The sequence below is a fragment of the Hyaloscypha bicolor genome (genome assembly GCF_002865645.1).
Source record: "Hyaloscypha bicolor E unplaced genomic scaffold K444scaffold_87, whole genome shotgun sequence".
NCBI lineage: Eukaryota > Fungi > Ascomycota > Leotiomycetes > Helotiales > Hyaloscyphaceae > Hyaloscypha > Hyaloscypha bicolor.
Window position 1 is genome coordinate 1,068,192 of NW_020194589.1, and position 26,362 is coordinate 1,094,553.

Consider the following 26,362-nt stretch of genomic DNA (forward strand, 5'->3'; position numbering starts at 1 on the left):
TTTAAGCTACTATTAGCTAATAACCTTAAAGCTAGATAGTATATTTTTAATATTTCCGGAATCCTAATTAAGAAAGCTTATAATAATAAGCCTTTTCCTGCTTTTCGAGATAAGCCTAGAAAATAGGCCCTTATTATAATTTCAGCTTTAATTTAACTGGATCTAGCTAAGAAAAATAAAGCTAATTTAATAAAGCCTAGTAAGAAAGCTACTAGTAAAGCTAGTAGAACTAGTAAAACTAGTAGAACTAGTATAACTAGATAAGAAAAACCTAATAAGAATAGAAAATAAGCTAAGCCTAAAACTCCTAATAAATAATAGAGATCTAAATACTAGACTAAATATAAGATTAGTAAAATAAAGAAAAGTAAAAAGGAATTCTTTATTCTAAAGAAAAAGATACTATTTAGAAAAACTCCCTTAATTATATCTAGAACTAAAAAGCAGAAAACCAAAAATATTAAGTCCGGAAAACTTAATAATAATATTAAGTATATCTATAAAATATTAGCTAAATAGAAATTAATACTTATTTAATAGAATAAATATATTTTTAAGGAAATATATAGTAGTATTTTGGGACCTATCTATAAGCGAGAATACTATAGAATTAATAATAGATTCCTTAAAGCTCTTTATATAGGATATATTTAGTAATTTACTAATACTTTCTCTATTAATATACGAGATATTAAGAATATTCTAAAGCTAATTACTAAGATCTATAAAGTTACTAAAAATAAGAAGTATATTTCTATTACTTGAATAGATAAGGAAATACAGGATTTCTTTTTTAAGATATAGGAAATTAAATAATATAAATATAAGTATTATATTTCTAATTAATTCCGCCCAAATTTATAGCTCTAATTCAATACTATAGTTCCTATTTCTAAATCTAGTACTACTAATCTAGATATAAATAGCTATATTTATAAAAAGAATTACCTAAAGTAGATTAAGAAGTTTAATATTCGAGAACTCTTAATAATAGAAATAGAAATATTATAGTTCTATTTCTAAAAAGATAATATATTAATATATAAAGATCTTAGTAATAGCTACTTTATCTTAGCCTCTTAACTCTTAATAGCAGATCTATTAATATAGCTCGGATTTTATAAGATATTAAACAAGTATCTTATTTATCTAGTTATTTACTTTTAGCTAGTCTAATACTTTATTTCTAGAAATATTAATTATAATTAGTATAAAGGCAATACTAAAAATCTGGCTATTACTAAAGCTTTAAGTAGCAAATTCTACCTTAGTAAAGAGTATTGAAATATTAGTTATATTTTCTTTATAGACTATAAAAAAACTATTATTTTTAGTAAGAAGTTCTTTAAAGACATTAATTACTCTTTTATTTCTAATAAATTTAAGTTAGAAGTAGCTAAGAAATTAAGCAAGTATCTACTAAAGGTAATAGAAGAGAAGACTTCGAATATAGTCTATATAACTAGATAAATAAATGCCTTTAGCTAAATAATCTATAAGTCTGGAATTATAAGAAAGTATTAATTCTTAAATAATATATAAGTTAAAGAATAGCTTAATAATAATTTACTATTTAATAGGCCTTTTATTATAGTTCTAATAAATCTAGTTACTATTAAGGATAGAATATACGAAAATAAAGTCTCCTATAAGGTTATTAAAGCCTTTTATCTAGAGCTTTCTCCTCCTATTAAAGGTTAATTTAAGGATATAGTAAATAATACAAAATTTAAAGAAGCTATTTGTTTAGAATATATTAATATAATATATAATATAATTCGCTATAATAAGCCTTTTTAATACCTAGTAGTAAAAGCGGAAATTAAATAATAGTTAAAGGCAAATACTAATTAATATAGAGAACTATATCGGATTTAGTATAAGAATATAACTAAGCGGGTTCGGATTACTTTTAAGTAAGTTCAGGAATATAAAATAAGATTATTTAAGAGTAATAAGTCTTATTTTAAGTATATAGAAGAGAAATTAGATTAATTAATAAAAGAGAATCTTGAATATTTTATTATTTCGGACTCTAAATAGGATTTTTCTATTATTTTTAGTATTTAGGAGATAAATATAAATAAATAGGGAATCGGATATAATATGGCAGGCTATATTTATTAAAAATTATATTATTTTGGCAGTTTTGAGGTTTAGGTTATATAATAAAAGCCGTAGTCTTTTATATATAACTTATAGAAATTATATAAGAAAACTGGTTTTTCTATAGATTTAGAAAATAATTCTTTATAAATATTTAATTAATTAAGCTTTTATATACTATATATTATTTATATTTTACTATTTATACTTTTAATTTATTATTTTACTATTAAGTTATGTTTTGTATTCTAATATACTTTATATAAGTTTTTGTCTTATTATAGTTTCCTTCCTATAATACTTAGTAAAGATATATTATATTAATTATAAGTTATTTTTCCTATATAGTTCCGAGCTTTATAAGGTATTTATATAAGAATTTCGAATCTATATAAATAACTAGTAATAAATTAATTTCTAGAACTCTATTAACTATTAATTTAATTATAGTATTTATATTAAAATCATATATTATATTATATAGCTTAAAGGCTAATATACTTTAAATAACTAGTAAATAATATTTGTATTCTAAGTAATATTAGTTAAGGCTAGAATATATTCTATTTATAAAAATAAATCTTTATTATTTATAAAAAATAAATTAGTAAATATAATTAAATAAAGGATTTCTTTATTTAGCTTTATAAATTATAATTTCTTAGTAGTATTCTTAACTTATTACTAAAGGTATTTATTAAATAAACTAATATTGTTTTCTATAAGTTTAATAGCTTAAATAGCTATTATAAGATTATAGACGGCTTTAGATTAATAAACTAATATAATATATTATTTCTTAATTATAAGATTTATATATATAATACTTCTATTACTTATTATAATAAAGTTCTTAGTTAATATAGTCTTAAAGTTACTATATTAGTACTCTTATATAAGAGTAATTCTAGTAATCTTAGTCTTTATAATTATAGTATTTTTAGGGGTTTTTGTTACGAAACCGGGCTCTGGGCTTGGAAAGCAGGTAGAGTGGCTCTTAATCCGAGGATTCTAAACTAAGGAGAGAAGCTCGTATATATAGGAGCTTTAGTGTTCTAAATACTAGCTAGCCGCATGCGTTATCGCGATTACGTAACACTAAATTTACTAGTAAAGTAGTAAAGCGTAATAGTTTTAGTAGTTTTAGTATATATAATACCTTTATTAAACTTTAGGTTATAATTAAAAATAAGTTATTTCTGCTTTTTAGCTAAATATTAAGCTTTCTTAAGCTTTAATTATTCTAATTCTAGGAAATTATTATTACTAATAATTAGAGTATTATTAGTTTATAAATCTATTATACTAAATAGTTACTTATTATAAAGAAAGTATAAATTATAAATTAACTATTTTATAATAAGCTTATTAATATAATAGAAGTAATAAGTTTTAAACTAGTAGTTTCTAGCTTTTAGTATATTATATAGTAATTTTATAACTTTTAGAACTAAATTATTCTATAAATATAGTTATTTAGTAAGCTTTTAGAATAATTCTATATAAAAATCGCGATTTAAGAAAGTTATTAATTAAATATATACTTATAAGATATTTTATAAGTAAAGCCCTATAGTTTTAGTTATTATAATAGTAATACTAAAAATAATTCTCTAGCTAATATATTAAATAATTAGTAATTAAATTAATATAATATATTTCTTCTAATTATTATATACTTAAATAATAAGCCTTAATTTATAAAGCTCTTTATTAGTATTCTTAATCTTAATCTTATTAATAAACTTAGAATTAAAAATATATATTTCCTCTAATACTTCTAAATATAAAATAATCTTAAAGATTTCCTTTCTAGAAGTTCTTTAATTTTAGCTTAATAAAAACCCTTATACTAAGTATTATTTATTAGATATATATCTTTTATCTTTTCTATTTTAATTTCGTTATTTTATAAGATATAACGGGTCGAGACCTAATTAATATATTTGGCTAAAAGCCTTTATTTAGGTTATATAATTTCAGATATATCCGAAGTTATATAATATATTTCCTTTAGTTAATAGAATAACTATATATTATTTAAAAAGCTTAAATATCTTAAGAAATATAATTCTTATTCTTACTTCTTTTTCTTTTCTTTTTTCTTTTTAGAGAATTCTATTTAGTTAATTAAACTACTAGTTTTCTTTATATAAAGGCCTGGCCTATAATATAAGAATATTATAATTTTAAATAGTATTTTATAAAATTATTTCCTTCTATATTTCAGGGAAATAGTAAAAGGAATTATATTTATTTTACTTTTACTATTATTATTATTATATTTGAAATTAGGGCTAGAATTATTAAGATTAAAGCTTTTATTTCTTTATAAAAATAGCTATATAAAAGTTAAATAAAAAAAGGTATTATTATATAATAAAGCTAGTATATATAACTTATTCTCTATAAATGCTAGCTTATATAGCTCTTTTTACTATTCTAATTAGCTAGTATTTCCTTTATATTATACTAAGACTTCTAAACTTAATAAAAGTTTATATATATTAGTTATAAAGAATCTATTATATATATTTAAGGCTTTTATAACTTTATAACTAGCTTATAAGCTTTTTATCTCATTTATTACTTTTCTTAGGATATTTAATTATTATATAACTAAAAGAAATAAAGGATTATATTTACTTATTTAAGGTAAAGTATAGTACTATTATATATATTCTTGGCTAAGTAAGGTTTATTACTAAAACTCACCTATTTTATAAGTTCTTAACTTTTTTTATACTTATTTATTAATTATTGTATTTAATATACTAGTTAATTTAAAGTAATTCTAAAATATAGTTTTTTAGCTTTTAAATTATATTAAAATCTTTATTTTCTTTTAAGTAGGAATTAGAAAAAAGAAAATTATTAAGCAAATTAGTATATAAAATTGCGAAAAGTAAGGTTTATTATACTTTATATTTTAATAATATAATAAATATAGTTAATATTAAAATTTGTAAGAAATAGATTAATTTATATTATTATTATAAAGAAGTTACTAACTAATTTCTAATATATAAAAGCATCTCGTTATACTTTTATATATAAGTAAAATAGGTAAGTTTTAATATAAAAGCAGAATTAATTAAAAATATATTTAATATTACTATATTATAAACTAAAAGTATAAGAATTAATTCTATCTAATTCTATAATATTATTAATTACTTTAAAGGCTATTTATAATACTATATTCTTATTAATTCGCTTAATTTTAGTTATAATAATCTTATAGACTTATTAAACTATATTATAGTATTATTTAATAATTCTAATAAAGTAATAAGCTTTTATAAAAATAATTTTAATCTTAGTTCTTATTAAATTTATAAACTATATAAACTCTTTACTAGTAAACTACTTTCTAGTATCTATAGTAATCTAATTAAAAGAGCTTAAATAAGTATTAATCTAGTACTATTTTAGAATATTTTATATATATTAAATACTAAGGCTCTATAGCTAATATCTTACTTAATATTATATTTCCTTATTAATAATATATAATATAAGCTTCTTATATATATAGAAAATATTAATAATAATAAAGTAATTAAAGCTAATATTATTTCTTAAATTAAACTTGAATTAATTAAATAATTTATTATATATTTAGTATTATTTATAATATCTTATAAAATATTTAAAAGCTTATTTATTAATTTTATAGCCTATTTATTCTAAGACGTTTTATAGTTTCTCGATTAATAAATAGCTAAATTAATAATATAATTATTATAATTCAGGTTCTATAAGAAAATAAGAGTTAAAAATAAAAGATTTTAATATAAAGGTTTTTAAGGAAATGTTTTATAGTAAGAAAGAATAACTGAAATATTATATTAGAAATATATATTACTTAATAAATATAATTAAATAATTCTTAAAGTTTATTAAAATATATCTTTAATTCATTTATATTTATTAAGCTTAATAAAAATAAAGTTTTTAAAAATATAATATGAAATTATATAAGCCTAATTAGTATTTCTATAACTATAAATCTTAAAGAAAATAAAGTCTTAATTCTGAATTTAATTTTAATATACTTTTAATAAATCTATTAAGCTTAATACTATTATTTATTTATTATAAAGCTTAGAATTAATTAAAACTAGTAATTAAGTATTTAGTAGCCCTATTATTTATTATAATTCTATAAAGTAATTAGTATTATATCTAGATATATACTTTATTATAAAGGTCTAAAAGTTCTTTATAAGTAATTTATCTAATTTTAAGATATAATTCTCTTCTATTAATAAGTAATAATAAGAGTAGTTTATAAGCTAATTTATAAGATTACCGGCTATATTTAATAGTATATTAGGAAATTATAAATTAGAAGTAAAAAAAAGAATTTAGACTAAAGTAAAATAGAAATTTAAAATATTTTCTTTAGAGTTCTTTATATTTATTAGTAAAGTATTAAAAATATTATTTAGTTTATTTATACTACTTCTATTATCTTATTTATCTCTTAGTTCGCCTTTAATAAAAGATATATAATTTAAATATATTTTTATAAACTTTCTCTTAAACCCTAGAAAGCTTAGAATCTTAAACTAATAAAGGTTTCTAGTTCTAAATCAAGCTTTCTTATTTTATTACTCTTTACTAATATATTTCTAGAATTAATAATCTAGTTTCTGGTATATAAAATATAACTTTAAAGGATTTATATAGTTATTATCTTAGTTATAGGACTTATAAGAGTTTAATAATTCCCGAATTAAAAAATTACCTAAATAATTATTTAAGTAATATTATTAATTAGTAAAGAAAGTATTAATATTATTTAATTTAATTTTCTTAAAAGCTATAATTAAGAACTATAGCTTATAAAAAAGCTTACTAAAGTTTATTAGAGAATCTAAAATAGTATATTTATATATTCCGGAGTTTTAGTAAATAGTAATAATTTTATTATAAAGAAATCTAGTTATTTATAAAATAAATATAAAGCTATATTATAATTAATATAGCTTATTAATTATTAACTAAATAACTTAGTAAGTCGATTTTTCCGTATATTTCTCTAATATTAAAGACTATATAATTATATTTTAATAAAAATCTAACTAAAGAAATAACTATTAAAAAAGAGAATTTAGCTAGAGAAATAATTATTAAAAAAGAGAATTTAGCTAAAAAAGAAACTAGAGCTAGAAAGAAGTCTAAAGAAAAGCTTATTAAAAGAAAGGCTAGAAAAAAGAATAAAGTTAGTAAGAAATAGCTAGTAAAGTAAAAATAACTTATTATTCTTATAAAAAATCGAAAATCCAAATATAAAGTAAATAAAATAAAGAAAGAAAGAGAAAATATTAAGTTTATTAATATAAAAAATAATACTCTAAAGTAAAAAATACTATTTAGAAATACTTTAAAAGATATATTAAAGTTTAAAAAATAAAAAACTCAAGATTTTAATTCTAGTAAGATTTCTAATAATAAATATAAATATAATATACTAAAAAAATAAAAATAAAATATTTAATAACTAGAATAATTATAAATTTAATAAATTATATACTATTATTTTAGAACTAATTTATAAATAAAACTACTTTAAAAGTATTAATAAATCTATTAGAATTCTATATACTAAATACTATAAATAATTTAAAAGTATTTTTAAGTTTAATATAAAACTCTTTATAATAGAAACCTTTATAAATTAGATCTCTTTAATTTATAATATAATTATTTATATATAAGAGAGGGCCTAGAATAAAAGAACTTAAGGTAACTATTATTTATCTAAAAAGCCTTTTATATAAAGATATATATATAAAATAAAGAGATTTAAAGTATTTTTTTTAAATAAAAAGTTATATACTTATCTAGAGAAAACTATAAGTTATAATAAACTATAATATAGAAATAAAAGAGAGCTTTATTAGTTTCTTCTTTTAAAAAGCTAACCTACTACTTTATATAAGCTATCTAGTCTATATAAGCTATACTATATAATTAAAAACTAATAAAATATATTAAAAGAATTTTTTTTTAAAAAAAGAAAATAATATTATTATATTTAAATAATATTATATATTATTTATATACTTTAATAAATATAAGTTATTATAAATATCTTTTATATTAAATATCTTTTATATTAAATATCTTTTATATTAAATATCTTTTATATTAAATATTTAAAATAAGTATTTAAATAAAATTAAAACCTTAATACTAAGTTTTAATTTATATATTTAAGTATTTAGTTTTATTATATAAAAGCTATTAATAATAAAACATTAATTTTTTAATATAAAAATTATTATTATTTTTAGTATTCTAATTTTAAAATTAGAATTAATTTAATAAATTTTAGAACTAGTTATAAGTTATTAAAATTTAATTAGTATACTTATAACCTTAAATAAAGGCTTATTCTAAAAAAGAAGTAATTAAACTATAGCCTTAAAGAAAAAGGAATAATAAGTCTCTCGGTTTAATAAAAAGAAGTAATAAGTTTATTAGTTTAATAAAATAAAGTAATTATTAATAAATAAGTTATTAAGAAATATTTAATTAATAATAAAGTATTTTAATTTGAAATCTAATAGCTATAATAGTAATTTTATTAATAATAATTATAGCTATAATAATTTAAATCCGTAATTAAATCAATTATATATAATTTTTAGTTTTCTTTTTAGTTTTTAGAAAATCAAGTATTTAATACTTACTTAAAATTATAATTACTTTATTATTAAAAATTAGCTTTTAACTAAATAATTTTATTATTCTTATTTTATAATTAACTAAAATATATAATTCTAATAGATATAATTAAGGAAAAACCTTTATTTAATATTTTTAAAAGAAGTTTTAAATATAAAAAGATTCTAAAAGTTAAGGTTCTTAAATTATATTATAAGAAAAATATTAAAAAATAAAATATATTTATATTTATTTAAAAGAACTTATTTAGGGCCTAATAATAAACTTATAATACTTATTTAAATAAGGTAAATACTATTATTATTATATTATATAAAATTATTAGTTTACTAGAAATACTAAATATAGTTATATATATATTATAAAATACTTATTATATTTATTTATTAATAAAATAATATATTCTAGAAATAGAAAGTATATATTATAATATTAATATACTTTCCCTAAATTTACTATATCTAATTAGGTTTAGTCTATAGAAAGAGCTATATATATAATATAAAATTATATATATAATAAATTAGTAATATAATTATTCTAATAAAAACCTTATATAATTATTAATATAACTAGTTTTATAGAAATTATATAATTTATATTATATAATCTAGTATTCTATATATAAGATATAGGATATATAGGAAATAAGATATACTAGATACTAGTATTAATTAGGCTTAGTATATTTAAGGATTATATATTAGAACCTTAATATTATAATCTCTATTTATAGAAAAACAATTATTTTACTAACTAATATAACTAGTATTCTATAATATTATATAATAGTATTATATATTACTAGTAAACTAATAATAACTTATAAGAGGCTTATTATAGAAATAGTTTCTTTTAAAAACTAATTACCTAAAAGAAGTTTAAGGCTTTTTTATAAATATAATTAAGTTTCTTAAAACTTAAAACTAAAATACTTTTAAAATAATTCAAAACTTTAAATAAGGCTTAAAAGAGATAATTATAAAACTATATACTTAAATAATTATATTTAAGGCTAAATTTAGGGCTATAAATAAATCTAGTTATATTTAGACTCTTAATATTACTTTAAAAACCCAGGAATTTAGAAAGATATTAGTTTTTATATTTTATAAAAGATTAATTATTTCTATTTTTTATTAATTAAAAATAATATAATATACTAGATATATTATTAATTATTAGTATACTAAATAGGGATATAGTTCTAGTATTATAAGTAAATAATATAAAGTAAATAATTATAATATTTACTTTTTATTTTATATAAAAAAGAAAGAAGTAAGCTTCTAAAGAAAGCTTGCCTTATATATTAGCTAAATAACTATATAACTAAATAACTAAATATATAGCCTAATATTATATAACTTTCTTTATATATAACTCTTATTTCAATATTAATAAAAATTAATATTTAAGATATAAAGCAAGTACTAAAGAATTAAATTTAAACTATAATACTAATAATAATACTTAATCTTTTAATATTTTAAAAAGAAATAAAAGAAAGAAAATCGAAAAAGTCTATAAGTTTTAAAATAATTCTAAAAAATAATTAGGCTATTTTCTTTAAGTCTAATTCTAGAATCTAAGTAAATTATAAGATTATTTATTTTACTTATAACTAAAAGAAATATTTCTCTAGAGATAAGAGATACTTAAAATATATTAATTAGGCCTAAAAGTTTCCTAAAAAGGCTAAGGCTAAAAAAGATATTATTATAGCTTAATATTATATAAACTAGATTATATAAGCTAATTAAAAGTAAAGTTCTTTAGCTAAGAATATAGAAATAGTATTTGGTATTAGGTTAAACCTATATAACTTATATTTCTTATAAGTAAGTAACTTAACCTAATTAACCTTTATAAGTAAATAACTTATAGGTTTATAAGTTTTATAAGTTTTAACTTAAGGTAATTATATAATACTACAAATTTTACTTTATATAAGAGACTTCTTATATAAATAACCTTAATAAAATTATATTACTCTTAATACCTTTATATATACAAATGCTCCTTATACTATTATTTTTCTAGTCCCAAACTATTCTTAAAGTTTATATATTACTCTTATAGTAATCCTTATATCTTTCCTTTTTCTTTTAGGGTTATATTTAAAGATATCTTCCTTATAAGGAAGCTAATTCTTCCCTAAAGACCCTAGTAATAGTTCTAAAGATATTAGTCTGAATAAGCCTTAATAGTCTCCTTATAATACAAATATTCTAGCTATAACTTTTGGTTTATTATACCCAGTCTCCTTTAGAAGTTCTCACCCAACCTCCGGGATAATAGCAGCCTTGGACGTGATAATAATCCTTGACGTTTAGAAGATCTAGTTATAGGCCCGGAACCATGTAGAAGGCCTCCTGGACGTGGAATGTCGTGAAGGAGTTCCGGTGAAGCTGGGTGTAAAGTGGTAAAGGAAAGGCTGCAGGGAGTTTGAGGTACCGGAGGCTTTAGATGATTTCTTAGCGGAGGGTAGACAAGAAGTCGATCATAGCTTTTGTACCCAGATGCTGAGAGTGATATGAGACGCTAGAGTCGGGGTTGCTTCAATGTTGATCAAACGGCAGGTTCGAAGGATGCTTGTGTTGGCTGGGCTTGATTCTTCTGTAGAAATCGTTTCATTTGACGAGAGCGATAGAGGGCGACTAGGCTTTGCGAGCTGAGATCAGAGAGTGACAAATAACTGTGCGAGAAAAGGAAAACAGGACAGGGTAGAGTCATCCAGGCGACGGCCATGGCGATAGGGAATAAGGCCCTCTATATTTAGCTGCCCCTCCATGTTTGGCTGCCCCTGATGATGCTCGCTTAATCTGACCGATGCTCGCGTAGTTTTCGTGTTCCGACCCCCCTAAAACAGCGATATAACTATCCCGGATCCGGGGATCAAAACACTACTACCTTAACTCTAAAAGTAATCTTATAAAAGGAAAATTATCGGATAATATCTTATTAAATAGTGCTTTTTCTATTACTTTAGATACTTGAATAGCTATAAATTAGAAGGCTTATTTAGGAATTACTATATGAGTTATTCTTATTAATAATAATTAATAAAGATTTTACTAATTTAATTTTTAGATACTTTATAAATAAAGATTTTAAATTAAAATCTTATTTATTAGCTATAAAAGATTTAAAAGATATTTATAATAGTAAATATATGAATTCGGTTCTATTAGAAGCTTTAAAAGCTTATAGTATTAAATATAATATTACTAGGTAAATAATATAAATCTTGTTTTTTTAAAAATAATTACTAATATATTTTATTTAGTATTACTCGAGATAATACTAGCTCAAATAATACCTTATTATAAGCTTTTATAAAGTATTATAATAAGGAAGATATTAAATTTCAAGGAGATATTTCTTATATAGCTTATATATTAAAATTAGTAATTTAAGATATCTTAAAAGCTTTTATTAAAAACAATTATAATACTTCTTATTCTATAGATTTATACAAGTAAGAAAAGGACGAACTTAAAGAAAGAGAAGAAGGAGAAGGAGTAGAACAAATAACGAGTAAGTTTCTCATATAATTTATAAGAGATTTATTAATAAATTATAGATTTATTAATTTGGAAAAAGATTAGAAAGACTATTATAGGTCTTAAATATAATTAGGAAAATCGACGGCTATTAAAAGCTCAAATTAAAGCTTTTAATATAGAAAATACTCGGTTTCCTTAACTTAATAAGTAATTAATTAATTAATTAATTATTAATTAATACTAATTATTTATAGATTAAAAAATATAGTGGTTTTTGATTTATTATATATTAAAAGACTTTATATATATATATATATATATATATAAAGCTATTAAAGTAGTAATTAATAACTCGAAATCGAAGGCTTTTAAAAATAAAAGTCTAGTTTTAACTACTATTAAAATTACTTATTTAAATAATATTTTAAATATAATTTCAATATTTATTAAGGCTATAACTAAGTTACAAGCCGAAAACTACCCTATTATATATTATATTATATCTAAAGTATATAAAATATATAATAAACTTGAAAGTTTCAAAAGAAAGTTTAAAGTAAGTCTTCTTTTTTTATTTCTTATTATATTAATAAATATACTAATTTTAAATAGGATAAAACCTTTGAAAACGCTATTAATAAAGAAATAGCTAAGCTTCGAAAATATTATCCTAAAACCGGCATTTTAGATAATAAAAATAAAGCTTTATATTTAGCTCTTATTCTTAATTCCCGAATTAAAAGAGCAGGACTAGCCGGAATTGGATTAGCTCCCGGAATGGTATCTGATATATATAATAGGCTTGAAACAGATTATAATATATAAGTATATATTTTTATTTAATTTTTAAATTACTAATTTTTATATAGGTATAAACGAGACTATTTAATAGCCAATCCTCAAGACTCTAGTTCTAATACGTCTATAGAAGATTTTAATAAAGACGAACTTGATATTTATATAAATAATCAAGAGGATATAATAGAAAACGAGTTAATAACGTATTTAGAAGAAAAGAAAGTAGATAAAAAAAATTCACTTATTTTACTTTAAATTTTCTTAGGAATTACTAATTCCTTTATTATAATTTCTTTATATAAAAGTACTAATTTAGTAATAGATTCGGCCCTTAGGATATTAGAAAGCTAATAAAGCTAGATTTCCTATTTTATCTCTTATAGTAAGGAAGTACTTAGAAATACCTGCTTTATTTACTACTAGCAAGCGTTTCTTTTTATAAGGGGCTCTTATTAATAATAAACTACGTAATTAACTTAATAAGAGTACCTTCGAGAAGATTATATGTCTTAAGAGCTAGGGGGTATTTATAAACGAGGAAGAAGAAATAAAAAAAAAGAAAATAAGGATAAAAAAGATAAAAACGGAGGTTTCTAAGGAGGATAACTAGTTTTTTATTCCAGATTTGGACTAGTTTTGTACTCTTATATATATTTCATAAGTTTTGTTTATATTTTATTAATATAGCTATTAGTTATTTAATAATCTTTTAAATTACTTAAGAAATTCAAGTTTTCTTAGTATTATATAATAATTATAGTTAATTATAATTAACTAGCCTTGATTTTTTTTTGATATACTAATTATATATAGTAAATAGGGATATTCGAACCACAGATTCTCGAGCAATGCATATAATTATACCTCTAGAGATTAGGGCATCTAAAATAAAACAACTTTAATATAAGATAGCAAGTTGAAACCTCTGAATTACAAAAGCCCTTAATTGAAAGCCCCGTTCAAATTTTCAATGTACACTACAAGTTGGGTCATTCAAATCGCATTAGGGAAGTCATTTTGAGAATTTTCAAATGCATTTCATTCATCTATCTAAGGGTATCATATCCGCAATTGTCCCACACCAACGCCACTGTACCACGCAATTCAATAGCCAGAGCGCTTAATAGGTTTCGGGATCACCTTTCCGACGGAATCGTACTTGGTGACTCGGGACGAAACCGGGGACTGGTAACGTGAGCGTGAAACAACAGACTTCCGACGAGAACGCTTTCCGGCAGGAGGGGGGGAATCGGACTTCCGCTTCATTGCACCACTGATGCTCATTGTAGCAAGCGGAGTTGACAAGCTGGCAGGGGTGGGTTCTTCGGATAATTGTTCCACCTTGGAGCGTTTCGCCTTTGATCGATGTACCGCCTTCTTGCCATCGACCGTAAGCTCCTTGACCACTTTCTTCTCTTCCTCGTTAAGGTTGGAATCATCATAGACGGCTTCTAGCAGGCCCTTGTAGACGGCAGTATCCTTCCATGACGGACCGAGAGCTAGGAACTTGGCAGCTATTTGCTTCGCATAGTAGTTCATAACTTGCCGGGCAGCACCATTCTCGTCACACTTATAATCCCAGTAAAAAGCATAACTGAGATTTGAGGCGTTCAACTCGGCAAACCGATCGCAGATTCGGGCGTGGCAACCAATAACAACAAACATCTCGACGTTGTCCATATCGGGTTGAAGCCCTTGTGGAAACTCTGGACTAGTGTAGACCCCGTGATGAGCTGTGTTTCTGCGTACCCAGGAGTTGCTGGTAGGCTTTTTGGGTTTGTTTCGTGGCCATCGGTCGATTGTGATGCGAGGGCCGCCACCTAGTGGTTTGAAAGTAATCTTCGAGGACACTCCGGGAGGAAAGGGGCCACGATCGTCTTGCTGTGGGGGGCCGGTAGGCGGGCTGGGCGAGTGAGAACTATGGCTGCTCTTCGTAGGAGTCGGAGATTTCTTGGGATGTGGCCTGAAGACCTCGACTGGAGGCTTCGTTCCAAGTGGCGGAGGGCGAGCCTGGGCCATGACTGGATCTGGCGGAAGAGTCTTGGGCGGTTCCTAAGGAATTAATTTGTGCTCTGCAAAGAGTGAGCCGAGGACTTACCAAAGGGCAACCAGCAACAATCCATCGATACACATTATTGTCAGTCCACTTAAACGTCCTGTTGTCACCAACATAATACTCTCCGTGCGCTAATTTTCGAAATTGTTCTAAGAGGTACTCTTTCGATTCTCTCAAAGCACCAATAACCTCCATCATGGCAACGCCAGAGCCGTTGAGTTCAACGTACTGCGGTTTGTTAATGAGCGCTCTTGCAAGTCCAGAGGATTGTAGACTTACGCGCATCAGAACTTCATCGACATCCTCCCAAACAGTGTAGGGCGATTCGCCGCCTTGGACGCCCCCGCGAGCAATGTCTTCGTAGGTATCAACGGCCAAGAAAAAGAAACCAGCGATGTGCTGGATGCGCTCGAAAGCCTCACGGTAGCTGGGTGCAGGCTTGACCTCGAACCAGCCAGATTTTGATCCAATCCAGCAGGTAGACGGATTGAAACCGATAGAGATGTTATCAGGCGTTTTCAACTCGATAAATGAACCATTCAAGGTGGTATAACCTTTTCCGCGGAACGTGCACACTGGGGGTGTCAGTGGTCCGCATGTAAGCTTACTTGACCGGGATTGCAGCTTACTTCTATGCTTGAGATCAGGATCAACATTGATTCTGCCCGTGATCTTGAAGGCGTGGCCGTCTCGAACACTGAGTAGAAGGTTGGCGATCTTGCCATCAGGTCCGATAGGCACGACATCCTCGAACTCGAAAGTAGGCCAAAGGTCTTCGTGGACGGAAACTCGATCGAACGGCTTGAGCACCTTGGATTCGGGATGGATGATCAGCTTCGACTCGATCTCCTCGTGCCCCTCGGTGTATCGCTTTTGGTGCTCGGCCTTCTCCTCCGGATCGATTTTGTACACGACCCGTGGCATCTTGGCTGATCGAGGGTCGAATTCTCGGGGGTTGCAGTGTCCTTATCGATACGTGCTTGCGATGACGCAGCTCGTCGGCCTGGTAATGACCGAGTACCGAGGTTGAAAGAAGAAGGAGAGGCTGAGAAGGGATTCTAATTTCGCAAAATGGTTTGTTGGCGCACTAAAACAGTGAATATCAGAAAGAGACGCGCTCCAAAAGTGACCCGCAGGACACCGCATCGTGCGGCCTTGGGTGTCAGGCAGCAAGCGATAAGAACCCCTGCCGACGCTAAGATAAGCGGCCCATGCGTTCCCTGGGAAAAGTTGCACAAACCTAAAAGCGACTCCCGGTTCCGCAGCAGCGCAGCCTCGACCTCAGCAACGCAGCAGAGGACGGATGTCCGCCAAACATTTCTGGAGGATGACGCAAGGCAAGGTCATGGAGGGCGTCTTCGGTGAGTGCAGTCCTGTGGGAGCGTCAATTGAGCTGTTGCTGACTTGGGCAAGCCATCAACAAACCTACCGGCCTCTCCTCAGCTCAGGTCCTGCGCGACCTGCAAAAACACTTCAACCCCTCGGAGCTGTTCGCCCCGTGGATTCAACTCGAGAAGAACAATCGCGCCCGCGAGAAGGCCAATCAGCGAAAGCGACGGAGAGACCAGAGAATCCAGGTCAAGGTTGGCCACGGAGGAACCCTCGATCCGTTGGCGACAGGTGTCTTGATCACCGGAATTGGGAAGGGCACCAAGTCGCTGCAGGACTTCTTGGTGTGCACCAAAGCGTATGAGACGGTGGTCTTGTTTGGGACAAGCACCGATACCTACGATCGGGTCGGGAAGGTGCTCGGGAAGGCGCCCTATGAGCATGTCACCAAGGACATGGTCGAGAAGGCGTTGGACCAGTTTCGAGGGAAGTTCATGCAGTTGCCTCCTCTCTACTCTGCGTTGAAGATGGATGGCAAGCCTCTGTACGAATATGCGCGAGAAGGAAAGGAGATACCAAGGAAGATTGAGAGGAGGGAAGTAGAGGTGCTGGAGTTGGAGTTGGTGGAGTGGATGGAGGGTGGAACACATCCGCACAGGGCCCCGACAGATGAAGCAGGCCATGCGGAAGTGAACCTTGCGAACAAGGTGTGGAAGCAGGAGAATGTGTTGCCGGCAGGTACGAAGAGCGAGAAAGAGGACTCACAGGGTAGGAAGAGCCAAGACTCCAAAGTGAGCTCAGAGGATGAAGCCTTGGAGGAATTTGAAAGGAAGAAGAGGAAGTTGAGCGAGGACCAAGACGATCTTGTCAGGGAAAGACCACCCTCGAAGCGGAAGGTAGTGACGTCGTCACAAGATGCAACGATGTCCGGTGGACTGCCGCCTCCTGCTGTTGAAGCGACTGGTGAGGAAGGTGCAGTTGAGCCGGAAGGGGTACTTACCTCGGATGAAGTGCCAAAAGCGACAATCGAGAAATCCCCAACACCCCCAGTGAAGGGACCGCCAGCAGTCAAGCTGCGGATGAAAGTGACGTCTGGCTTCTACGTGCGCTCGCTTTGTCATGATCTCGGTGCAGCAGTTGGGTCAGCAGCACTGATGGCTGAGCTGGAGAGAACAAGGCAGGGAGAGTTCGAGCTTGGAAAGAACGTTTTGGAGTATGCAGACTTGGAGAAGGGAGAGAAGGTCTGGGCACCTAAGGTTGAGGTGATGCTTGATGCGTGGTATGAGCAAGATTCCCGGCGTCCTAGAACTGAGAGAATCGTCGAAAGAACTGGAAGTGGAGAGAGAGATGAGAGAAGTTCTGAGCATCGCGAGAAGGATAGACAGGGTTTTGGCCGGAGCGAGAGACACGAGCGAAGTGAGAGAGATCACCATCGCTCTCGACGTGACGAGAGAGGCAATCGTCGCGACAGCGGCGGAGTGAAAGAGGAGCGGGGTCCTGAAGGCCGCGAGAAGCACTGGATCTCACCGCCGCCAAGTCAGAGGGATCACCACGGTCCTCGGCGTGAGGAGAGAGACGATCGTGGAGAAAGTCATCGACCAAGATCTGAACATCGCGAGAGAGAACGGCAAAGTCCTGGGCGTGGTGAGGCAGGCAGGCTGAGTCCAAGAGAGGATGATGTGTAGTGAAGAAGGACGAGAAGGAAGATGGCTGACGATGGTGTGGCACCAAGGAGGCATATGGCTGATGAACCTCTGTCATCAATCGGAGATGGCAGATGGTTGAGAATGTTGTGTCATCTCGGAAGACAAAGATGGTTGAAGAAGTTCAGTTCTCCATCGACGGTTGGGGAGAACTTATACTTCTTTCTGAGAGGGAAGGAGCTACTCGACACTTTCCACCATACGCCTCTTCAAAATTCGATGGAACGTCAGATGATCTACCGGAAGGAGCTGATGCTAAGCTCACTGTATAATAGATAACCCAAAACACATAAAAGAGGACCTTTCCCCAAGTCGCTAGCAAGTAGAGCGTGATGCAGTCAAGACGCAGTGCAAGCGTTCGAGATAAACAGCAACTCGGCCAGAGACTCTTCACGCCTCTCGCCTTTTTTCTCATATCTTTGGGGCCTCGAGTATATCTTTGCATTGCTTAGGTCCTAAACTTCATTGACGCTTTCTTGATACGCAGACCTCCTCTCATATGCAGGTCTACAAAGGTAACAACCCTTGAGATTCTTCGAGGTACACATCTAGCCTTAACGCCAGTCCCAGGCAATCCATTGTTCTGCTTCCGTGAGGAACTTTTTCTCCAATTTATTCTGCTCGGCTATACACACAAAGAAGCCTCCCTAAGCTACCTAGTTCTACATTGCAAATGCACAGTGGGTATCACTGGAGAAAGCAAAGCGAGAACTTCTCTCCGGATGCGGTAAGGTGAATCGAGCTGGAAGATATCTTTTGGCTCGGTCGTTTTGGTTTTAGCTTTGCAAGAGGCTAGGTTGTTTTAAAGGCAGCGAGTGAATTTGAAGTCTCGCGTACCCCAGGGTCGCGATCTCGCGATCTCCTTCTTTCAACATCAACAAATACCCGTGGGGAGGACCGCTTTCTCGACGATTGTCCCGCTCCAGTACGGCACAATCCTCGATCATTCTACCACTTCGTACCGGACAATCAAAAAGATCGGCGTACCACAGCTATGGCTTCTGGATTCGGGCAAGCGTCATCTTCACCATATCATGACATTTGGACGGTCATCACTACTTGGAAGTTTGCTTGCAGCCATGAATTGACACAAGAAAAATCCAACCGACCTGCCTCCCCCTCTCCCTTCCTTTATGGCGGTGGTAGACTTGAACGGAGAGCAAAATCGTCCACCCAACAATGCCCGGAGTGTACGGAAGCCTACGAGAACAATCACAAAGCTGAGCGGGAGGCGGCACGCAAGAAAGCAGCAGAAGATGCAGCATTGCAGCCATTCGTGCAGGCCACCCTACGACAAATGCACGAGTGCATGCAAGAAGCCAAAGCCAAGAAACAAGAAGCGAAATCCCTCGCAATCTACAAAAGCCAGGTTGTCTCCATCGAAAAGCACATTGGCGAGGCAGCCAATGATGAGGAGCTGCGCGCTGAACTAACCATCATGCTGAAAAACTGCAAGTTGCTGTGGGCAAGCAAAGTCAAAAAAGCTGTGATGGAAGGCAAAGACCTGGCATCAACTGGAACAATCAGCAAGCCGGAGTTGAGAAACAAGTTGGAGAAGATCACTCTCATGATGGACGGGGCGGAGATCTTGAAAGACAAGCTTGAGAAAATCAACCTCATGAGAGATCGGGTGGAGATTCTACGGGACGAGGAGTCTGGGAAGAGTCTTTTCGGTGATGAGAAGAGGAAGGAGAAGCTTGAGGCACAGCTGTCGGATTGGAAGCGAGTTTCTGCAGCGATGACGGATGTTGTGGAGATGTATGAACAGAGAATCGCCCCGCACATCGAGGCGCTTGAGATTATTGAGAAGGAAATTCATGAACCGTGGGAGTACGCTTTGACGTTAATGAAGGAGGAATGATTCTCGACCGAATCGAAGTGTCTTCGCGGAACTTTGGGATCAAGAGAACAGCGGCGCCAATGGTTTGACTTGGAGTGGGACATCGGATGTGGTGCAGATTGTAAGATCACGTTGTTGCTTGAGCCCTTATGTTAATCAGTATTCGAGGAAGGGAAATGGCCTGGGGCGATATCTTCGGGAATGGCGTGCCAGATATGCAGACAGAAGGAAAAGATGAGTTCCTTCCACCCACGAGCACCGCGAGAACCAAAATGGTAAATACAATCAACTCAGCATTGCCTGGATCTTCTTCCTACACGAAGTAATCCTGATTGTGAGCTCTCAAAACAAGCTCAACCATTGGGTCTCTCTAAGTGAAGCATACTCTGCTTATGATAGCTTCTTGTCTTACTCGTTGTATCCGTGCATCCTACCAATCGGTCCTATTCCTCTCCTTGTGAGCACTGCCTCCAGATACTGAGTATGACGTGACTTAGTTTGCTCGCAAAAAAGAATTATCTATCATAAGACATTCACGAAGAGCAACATTTCATCTCCACGTACTCAAAGTTAACCCCAGCTCACAAAGCATTGAAAATTCGTAGATCGCGAGGAGGGGAGCATGAAAAATGGAAATTAATAACTTGGAATAACTCTCAATTATCATTTGAAAAGATTACCGTCCCATGCAATCAAAGAGATGAAAGTGGAGACAGCAGAAGCCTAGCATGCTATCCCTCCAACCAAAAGGAAAAGAAAGGACCAAATGGACCCTCCGCCTTGGGCACCAACTAAATCCAACCCATACATCCACCACCGCTCCAATCTACGAACTCGAACAACGCGCGCAAACAAGACCCAGCGGCAGACATGCCAGTTCCCCACCCTATCTGCAGCCCTCCACCTCTACCTCCACCTCCACTTCTAAAGCTGAAGACAAACACCAAGCCCAAGTCCCGCCGACACGCAAGTACCAGCACCGTCGCAGCATGGCGTACCAGGAAACTCACAGACGATGTCGTTGCAATTTGGCGGTGGTGGAAAATTGCGGATTTGGAGCGCCTAGGTGATCGGATGAGCTGGTTTGAAGAGATGGAGCGGCGGGGAGAGGGAGAAGGGGATCTGGGAAGGGGGGTTAGGGCAGGGGGGGTGAAGCAAAGAAGGAGGAGAAAGAACTTACGACGTCTTTGACAGCCTCGATGTCGACTGCGGGGAGTGCGGAGGTAAGAGTGAGGAGAGTGAAGGTGGTGGTTAGGAGGGTGAGGAGTTGCATTTTTGAGACGATGTAGGTTTGGATGATGTGTTGGGGATCGAGAAGTTGAATTTGCGAGGGGAGTACGAGGGTGGAAACTCGGACGTTGAACGTGGAGTGTGGCTCTCTGATGGGACAGAGTGACTGTTTGGTAGTGTCTGGAAAAGGAAGATGCAATTGTTGATGAAGCATAATGAGGGGCAGGAGAGCGGTATTTGTATTTCCTTTCTCAGCTTTCGAGATGTCGGGCTTCGAGCGAGATCTTGCTGGATCCGATCCTCCGAGAGGACAACGACGTGCGTGTAAAGTCGGTATTCTGGATGTTTCGCTGACTAGGAAGCAGCATTCTGTACAATCTGGAGTTGCAGGCGTCGTCGCAGGTCTCTTGGCGAACACCACCAGAGAGCTGGTTCCTTCACTGCACGCCCTACTGAAACTTCCGATTGTTCACATCAGAAACAGGTATGGCTCAGAATACGGCCATGAGTAGTTGTTTGTGGCGCGGATGATACCTCCAGACTTCCGTTCTTGGCGGAGAATTCTCCCTGCTGGTACATCGTTCGACGTTTTGTTTTAAAGTACGAATCAGGGTATCAACAATGTTCTCGTGTACTTGTGCGCTTCGCTCGGCGACGATTCTCTACTCGGGAAACATCAGAGGGTACAGCTACACAGGAGGAGTAAGATCAGCAAAAGTGTTGATCTCGAGGGAACCTTACAACACCAGTCGTAACTACCAGCGCTGATTCAAATGAGAAAGGGGCACGCGCGGGGTTATGTACGACGAGACATATGATATGTGACTTGACTGTGGTCTGGTTGTATGGTACCTGACCCGGGAACCGCTCATGTGGATCGTTCTTGTGCAACAGAATCATGCCTCGTCGTTTGGCGGAAGGTGAGGATCCGCTTCTGTCCCTGGCCATCACTTCTACCTCGGTCTTCTCCGACAATCGTGGAGGTGAGGAGGATTGAGGGGTAAGGCAGGCAGGATGCGAGCAGTGGGACGATTTGTAACGACAACGTAGGACGAGGTGGACGATAAATCTCATGCACCGTTATGGATTGTACGTTGAGGAGCTTGTGCGGTGCTGAGAACAGAGCCTTGGGGCACAAACAAAGCGCACGAGGTTTCTATCAGAAAATTTGGCTTCACTTGAAGGTCAGCATTCTAGCGGTGTTCTGTGGTCCTCGAATGCTTGCACAACATCGACGGTATTTGGAATGCGATGTCACGTCCACAGGTGCAACTTGCAACCAGAATCCTTTATCACAAAGCTATTATTCAATGCGGCCTGTGTCTAATCAATCCTATCCAGCCTCGAATCATCATCAAGCAACGGATCATCTTCCATACTGCCGAAGGACTTCCTATCCCGTCTATATAAGTAATAATGCTGGGCTATAAAAATGAGATCGAAGAACATGCTGAAGTTCCCCAAGGCCAACTTGACCGGGTTCCCAGTAACTCCAGACCAATCCCCCTGTAAGTAACTGTCTATAAACAGCTGGCTGACGGAAAGTATCCCTCCCACGAAGTCGAGAAGTATCTGTAGGATCGACCATCCCCGCGTTGATTGATTTCGATAGTTCGTGATAACTTGGGGCAGGTATTTCACGAGCGTTATGACCACCTTGACGTACGAGACAGCATATATCTGCAGACCACCAAGTCAGAACGGGGGCTTATAAGGCTACTTCTAGAGCTACTCACGACGTCGATCCATGCCCAGCCATTCTTCGGATCCTCATCGTTCCTCGCAGACACATTCAGAGCCGTAACTCCGACCCCCACCAAGCCGCCAACGATTATTCCTTTAATCCAGCTGCTCATCCTCGCCCCGTGCTCGCCCTTTCCCCTCTTATCAAAGCCCCATGCAGCAGGAAACATATACTGGGTCCACGTAATAGTAGTCAGCACAATAGCATGCGCAGCAAATGCAAGGTCGTTTATCTGGACTGTGGGGGTGAGGCCGTGATTCCGCAGAGCGTATTGCCGGCGGATCTCCGATGAGAAGAGGAACGCCGCGTTCGAGGTGAAGTATGCGATGAAGCCGTGGACGTTGATCGCGATGAAGTCGATAGTGGTGCCGGAGGTGGACTTGCGGCGGAAGTTGAGGATGGCTTGCGGGTAGAATGAGAAGGACCAGCAGAAGAAGTAAATCCAGCCAAAGAGCCGGGAGACGATGGTGAGGAAGGATGCTGCCATAGTTGGCAGTGTTGTTGTTAGTAGTAGAAACCCAGGCTGAGGAAAACTTGGCGTGTTTATTCAGTACAGCTGGCTCATTAGCTTCTTCTGTAAGCTGGGTGGCCTCTTGGGGAAATCTGGCTGCTCATCTGTTACTGCATCAATGTTGTACAACGGCGAAGAAGGGGAAAGAGAGGTTGTGTGAGGTTGTGTGAGGTCGTGTGAGGTCTGGAAATGACCTTGTTTATTTCGGTCTGTGTCGGCCCGAGACACGGGATCACGTCGTGGCACGTGGCCGAGAAGGCGGTGAGGCTTGGCAGAAAATAAGGTTATCGCTTATCTATAGTCACCAAACCTTAATTGTTCGTGACAACTTCCCCTTTTGTCCGTTCACTCTCCCCTTCTCCCTAACAATCTTCTCACTTGCATCAATTCCTTCTCTCACGGCTTCACCACTATATGCCAACGCATTATGGCATCTCTCACATTCCTAGATCTCCCCGGCGAGATCCGCAACCAAATATACCGCCGACTCCTCATCGTACCTCCTCTCTCCACCTCAGGACTCCTCAGTAACCCTCCAATATATCCTCAAATCCTATCCGTGTGCCGAAAAGTGCACGAAGAAGCAAGGCAGACCCTCTATAGCTGTAACACCTTCCTAGCACACCCGAATCTGCTGTCTGGCCTCCCTCGACTTCGATTGTGCTACGACACTATCTCTTCACCGACTCTCATCCCCCTAATCCAACGATACCACATCCGCGTGCGTCTCGATTGCGATCCGAACTTCTCATTAGCAAAAGCAACCAATGCCTTTTCCGGGGTCGAGGAATTGACCATCGAGGTCTTCCAGGCGCAGTTTGGGAGCTCAGATTACAAGGTGTTGAGGTTGTTTGAGGGGGTCAGGGGAGTGAAGAGAGCGAGAGTGTATGGGAGTGTGACTGCGTTTCCGAAATATGTTGCTTGGTTGGAGGCAGCAATCGTCACGCCGAAGGAGAGTGTGGTGAAGGCGTTTGATAAGGGAGGGGGGGGGGGGTGGTGATTGGACAGGTGAGAACTTATGATTTCGGACTGTCAGTGGAAATCAATGATGATATATGAAGATGGCTTACGAGTGTTTGCAGCATGGTGGACGATGAAAATACGACTGTCCACGTTGCATTGGATTATATCATGTCCGAGGATGGCGATTGATGGAAGTGGAAAGTTTACTTTAGTGTGGATAGCTAATTTGAAGTCAAGTGATCTCATTACATTTGTTAAAAGCCGTCAAAGAAACTAGAATTTTGGGCATATAAGCCTGCAGTTTTCTCTAAATTTCTAGGCATTCTTAAGCTTACCTTTAGGTTATAAAATATATAGTTTTCAATTTCTTTAATTTAAAGAGCTATTACTAAATTAAATTTTATAAAAAGCTTATATTTAAATAGCCCTTAATTAGCGCTATAAGGAAATGAAACAAGTATTAAATTAAAGCAAAAGCCAGAGTTTTGGTATTCCTGTCCGAGCGCCTCTACTTTGGGTTAGTGGCTAGTCTGGCCCCCAATAGATACCCCCAATCGACATCCGGGGGAGGTTGGGGGGCCGTTTTACATTTTCCCGCTTGACCGGTCGGCGGCTGGTGCGCTGGCGGTCGATGCGGCGGTGAAGGGGTCCGATATGTAGCTTTCATATTGTCATACAATCCCCGATATGCCTCCCCTTTTGGTGCTCTGAGCCAACTTACTTCCTTTGACAATGTTAAATCGAAATAGAAATGAATACGGAGGTAGCGCAACTATATATGACGAGACGATGGCAGCCTTGACTTATGCCAACGGTGCCGTCTCAGCGCACCTCGAATCACAACTGAAGCCAATTATTGAATATTTCTTCAATACCACCGACCCGCGCGAAGGTTTGATTAGGAACCCGGATATTCAACAAAACGACCACTTTACCTATAAGTCACTTTCCCCGGGTCAGATACGAGTTCTCTACATTCTTCCTGGGATTCCGGGTCGCCCCATTGAATGCATTCTCGCGCCGGCTGGATTTCGAGACGGTGGGGCGTACTTCGAGCAGCTAATCTGGACGAAAGACAAGAAAGGAGCACGGCTTGTTCACAACCGTGACCAACATGGCAAGCCCATGTACAGTGCACTATCTTATGTTTGGGGGGATCCCACAGCGACGGAAATTGTATTCGTGAATTGCTGTCCTTTCCCGGTCACGCGTAATCTCTACGAGGCGCTGAAAGCTATTCGAGGTGAAACCAACACTTACACCTTCTGGACTGACGCAATATGCATCAACCAAAAGGATGATGACGAAAAGAGCCATCAGATTTCTCTTATGAAGAAGATTTACGAGTCCGCAACGCTCATCATCGCGTTCTTGGGTGAATCCACGAAGCATACGGATGACGCTCTTGAGGCAATCAAGAGAGTTCATGGTAGATTCCACCCTGATCCGGATCAGCTTCGAGCCAAACCGGAGGACTTCGTAGCACATTCAGATTTCAACCCAAGGAGCGAATTTGGAGATTCTGCACTTCTTGGTCTTAAAGACATCTGTAACCGGCCATATTGGACCCGCGTATGGATTCAGCAAGAATTCAGCACGAGCACAAATACAATCGTCAGATGCGGCGAGAAGACTGTGGCGAAAATGCAGCTGCTATCTGTCTGCAGGCTTCTATTGCAGTACCAGATGGGTACGAGTAGAATGATCGATGAACGGATGAATCCTGGTGCTGTAGCCAACTACATTGTTGCGGACGATCGTCAAAACCGTGTAGGGCTTAAAGATCTCGGGGCGACTTATTTCATGGAATGTCTACATTTGTCCCGGCATTTCTTCGCGAGCGATATACGCGACAAGGTCTTCGCAGTACTTCC

The 26,362-nt window shown here is 33.8% G+C and overlaps 6 protein-coding genes across 6 annotated transcripts; 4 read left to right on the top strand and 2 right to left on the bottom strand.

The window, feature by feature from the left end:
• Positions 1–14,145: 14,145 nt before the first annotated feature.
• On the bottom strand, positions 14,146–16,261 carry K444DRAFT_663974 (uncharacterized protein). The gene is made up of 4 exons (XM_024886908.1): positions 15,798–16,261; positions 15,448–15,743; positions 15,211–15,396; positions 14,146–15,164 (listed from the first exon to the last, which is right to left on the bottom strand). The coding sequence occupies exons 1-4, from the start codon at positions 16,090–16,092 to the stop codon at positions 14,217–14,219; spliced, it is 1,725 nt and encodes a 574-aa protein (XP_024735593.1). The 5' UTR covers positions 16,093–16,261; the 3' UTR covers positions 14,146–14,216.
• Positions 16,262–16,430: 169 nt separating this feature from the next.
• K444DRAFT_663975 (pseudouridine synthase) lies at positions 16,431–18,624 on the top strand. Its single transcript, XM_024886909.1, has 2 exons — positions 16,431–16,529; positions 16,582–18,624. Exons 1-2 carry the CDS (start codon positions 16,472–16,474, stop codon positions 18,180–18,182), a joined length of 1,659 nt encoding a protein of 552 aa, XP_024735594.1. The 5' UTR covers positions 16,431–16,471; the 3' UTR covers positions 18,183–18,624.
• Positions 18,625–19,009: 385 nt separating this feature from the next.
• Positions 19,010–20,340, top strand: K444DRAFT_613561 (uncharacterized protein). The gene has a single exon (XM_024880374.1). The coding sequence runs from the start codon at positions 19,195–19,197 to the stop codon at positions 20,059–20,061; it is 867 nt and encodes a 288-aa protein (XP_024735595.1). The 5' UTR covers positions 19,010–19,194; the 3' UTR covers positions 20,062–20,340.
• Positions 20,341–22,528: 2,188 nt separating this feature from the next.
• Positions 22,529–23,706, bottom strand: K444DRAFT_562582 (lysosomal L-cystine transporter-like protein). Its single transcript, XM_024876991.1, has 2 exons — positions 23,007–23,706; positions 22,529–22,950 (listed from the first exon to the last, which is right to left on the bottom strand). The coding sequence occupies exons 1-2, from the start codon at positions 23,499–23,501 to the stop codon at positions 22,594–22,596; spliced, it is 852 nt and encodes a 283-aa protein (XP_024735596.1). The 5' UTR covers positions 23,502–23,706; the 3' UTR covers positions 22,529–22,593.
• A 246-nt stretch (positions 23,707–23,952) lies between these two features.
• Positions 23,953–24,477, top strand: K444DRAFT_491136 (uncharacterized protein; the record flags this gene model as incomplete). Its single annotated transcript, XM_024873204.1, has 1 exon — positions 23,953–24,477. A coding segment is annotated over one exon (525 nt), but the record flags the coding sequence as incomplete, so codon positions are not given.
• A 1,044-nt stretch (positions 24,478–25,521) lies between these two features.
• On the top strand, positions 25,522–26,078 carry K444DRAFT_724227 (heterokaryon incompatibility; the record flags this gene model as incomplete). The annotated part of the gene is made up of 2 exons (XM_024888613.1): positions 25,522–25,917; positions 25,981–26,078. Coding segments are annotated over exons 1-2 (402 nt in total), but the record flags the coding sequence as incomplete, so codon positions are not given.
• Between the last annotated feature and the right edge of the window lie 284 nt (positions 26,079–26,362).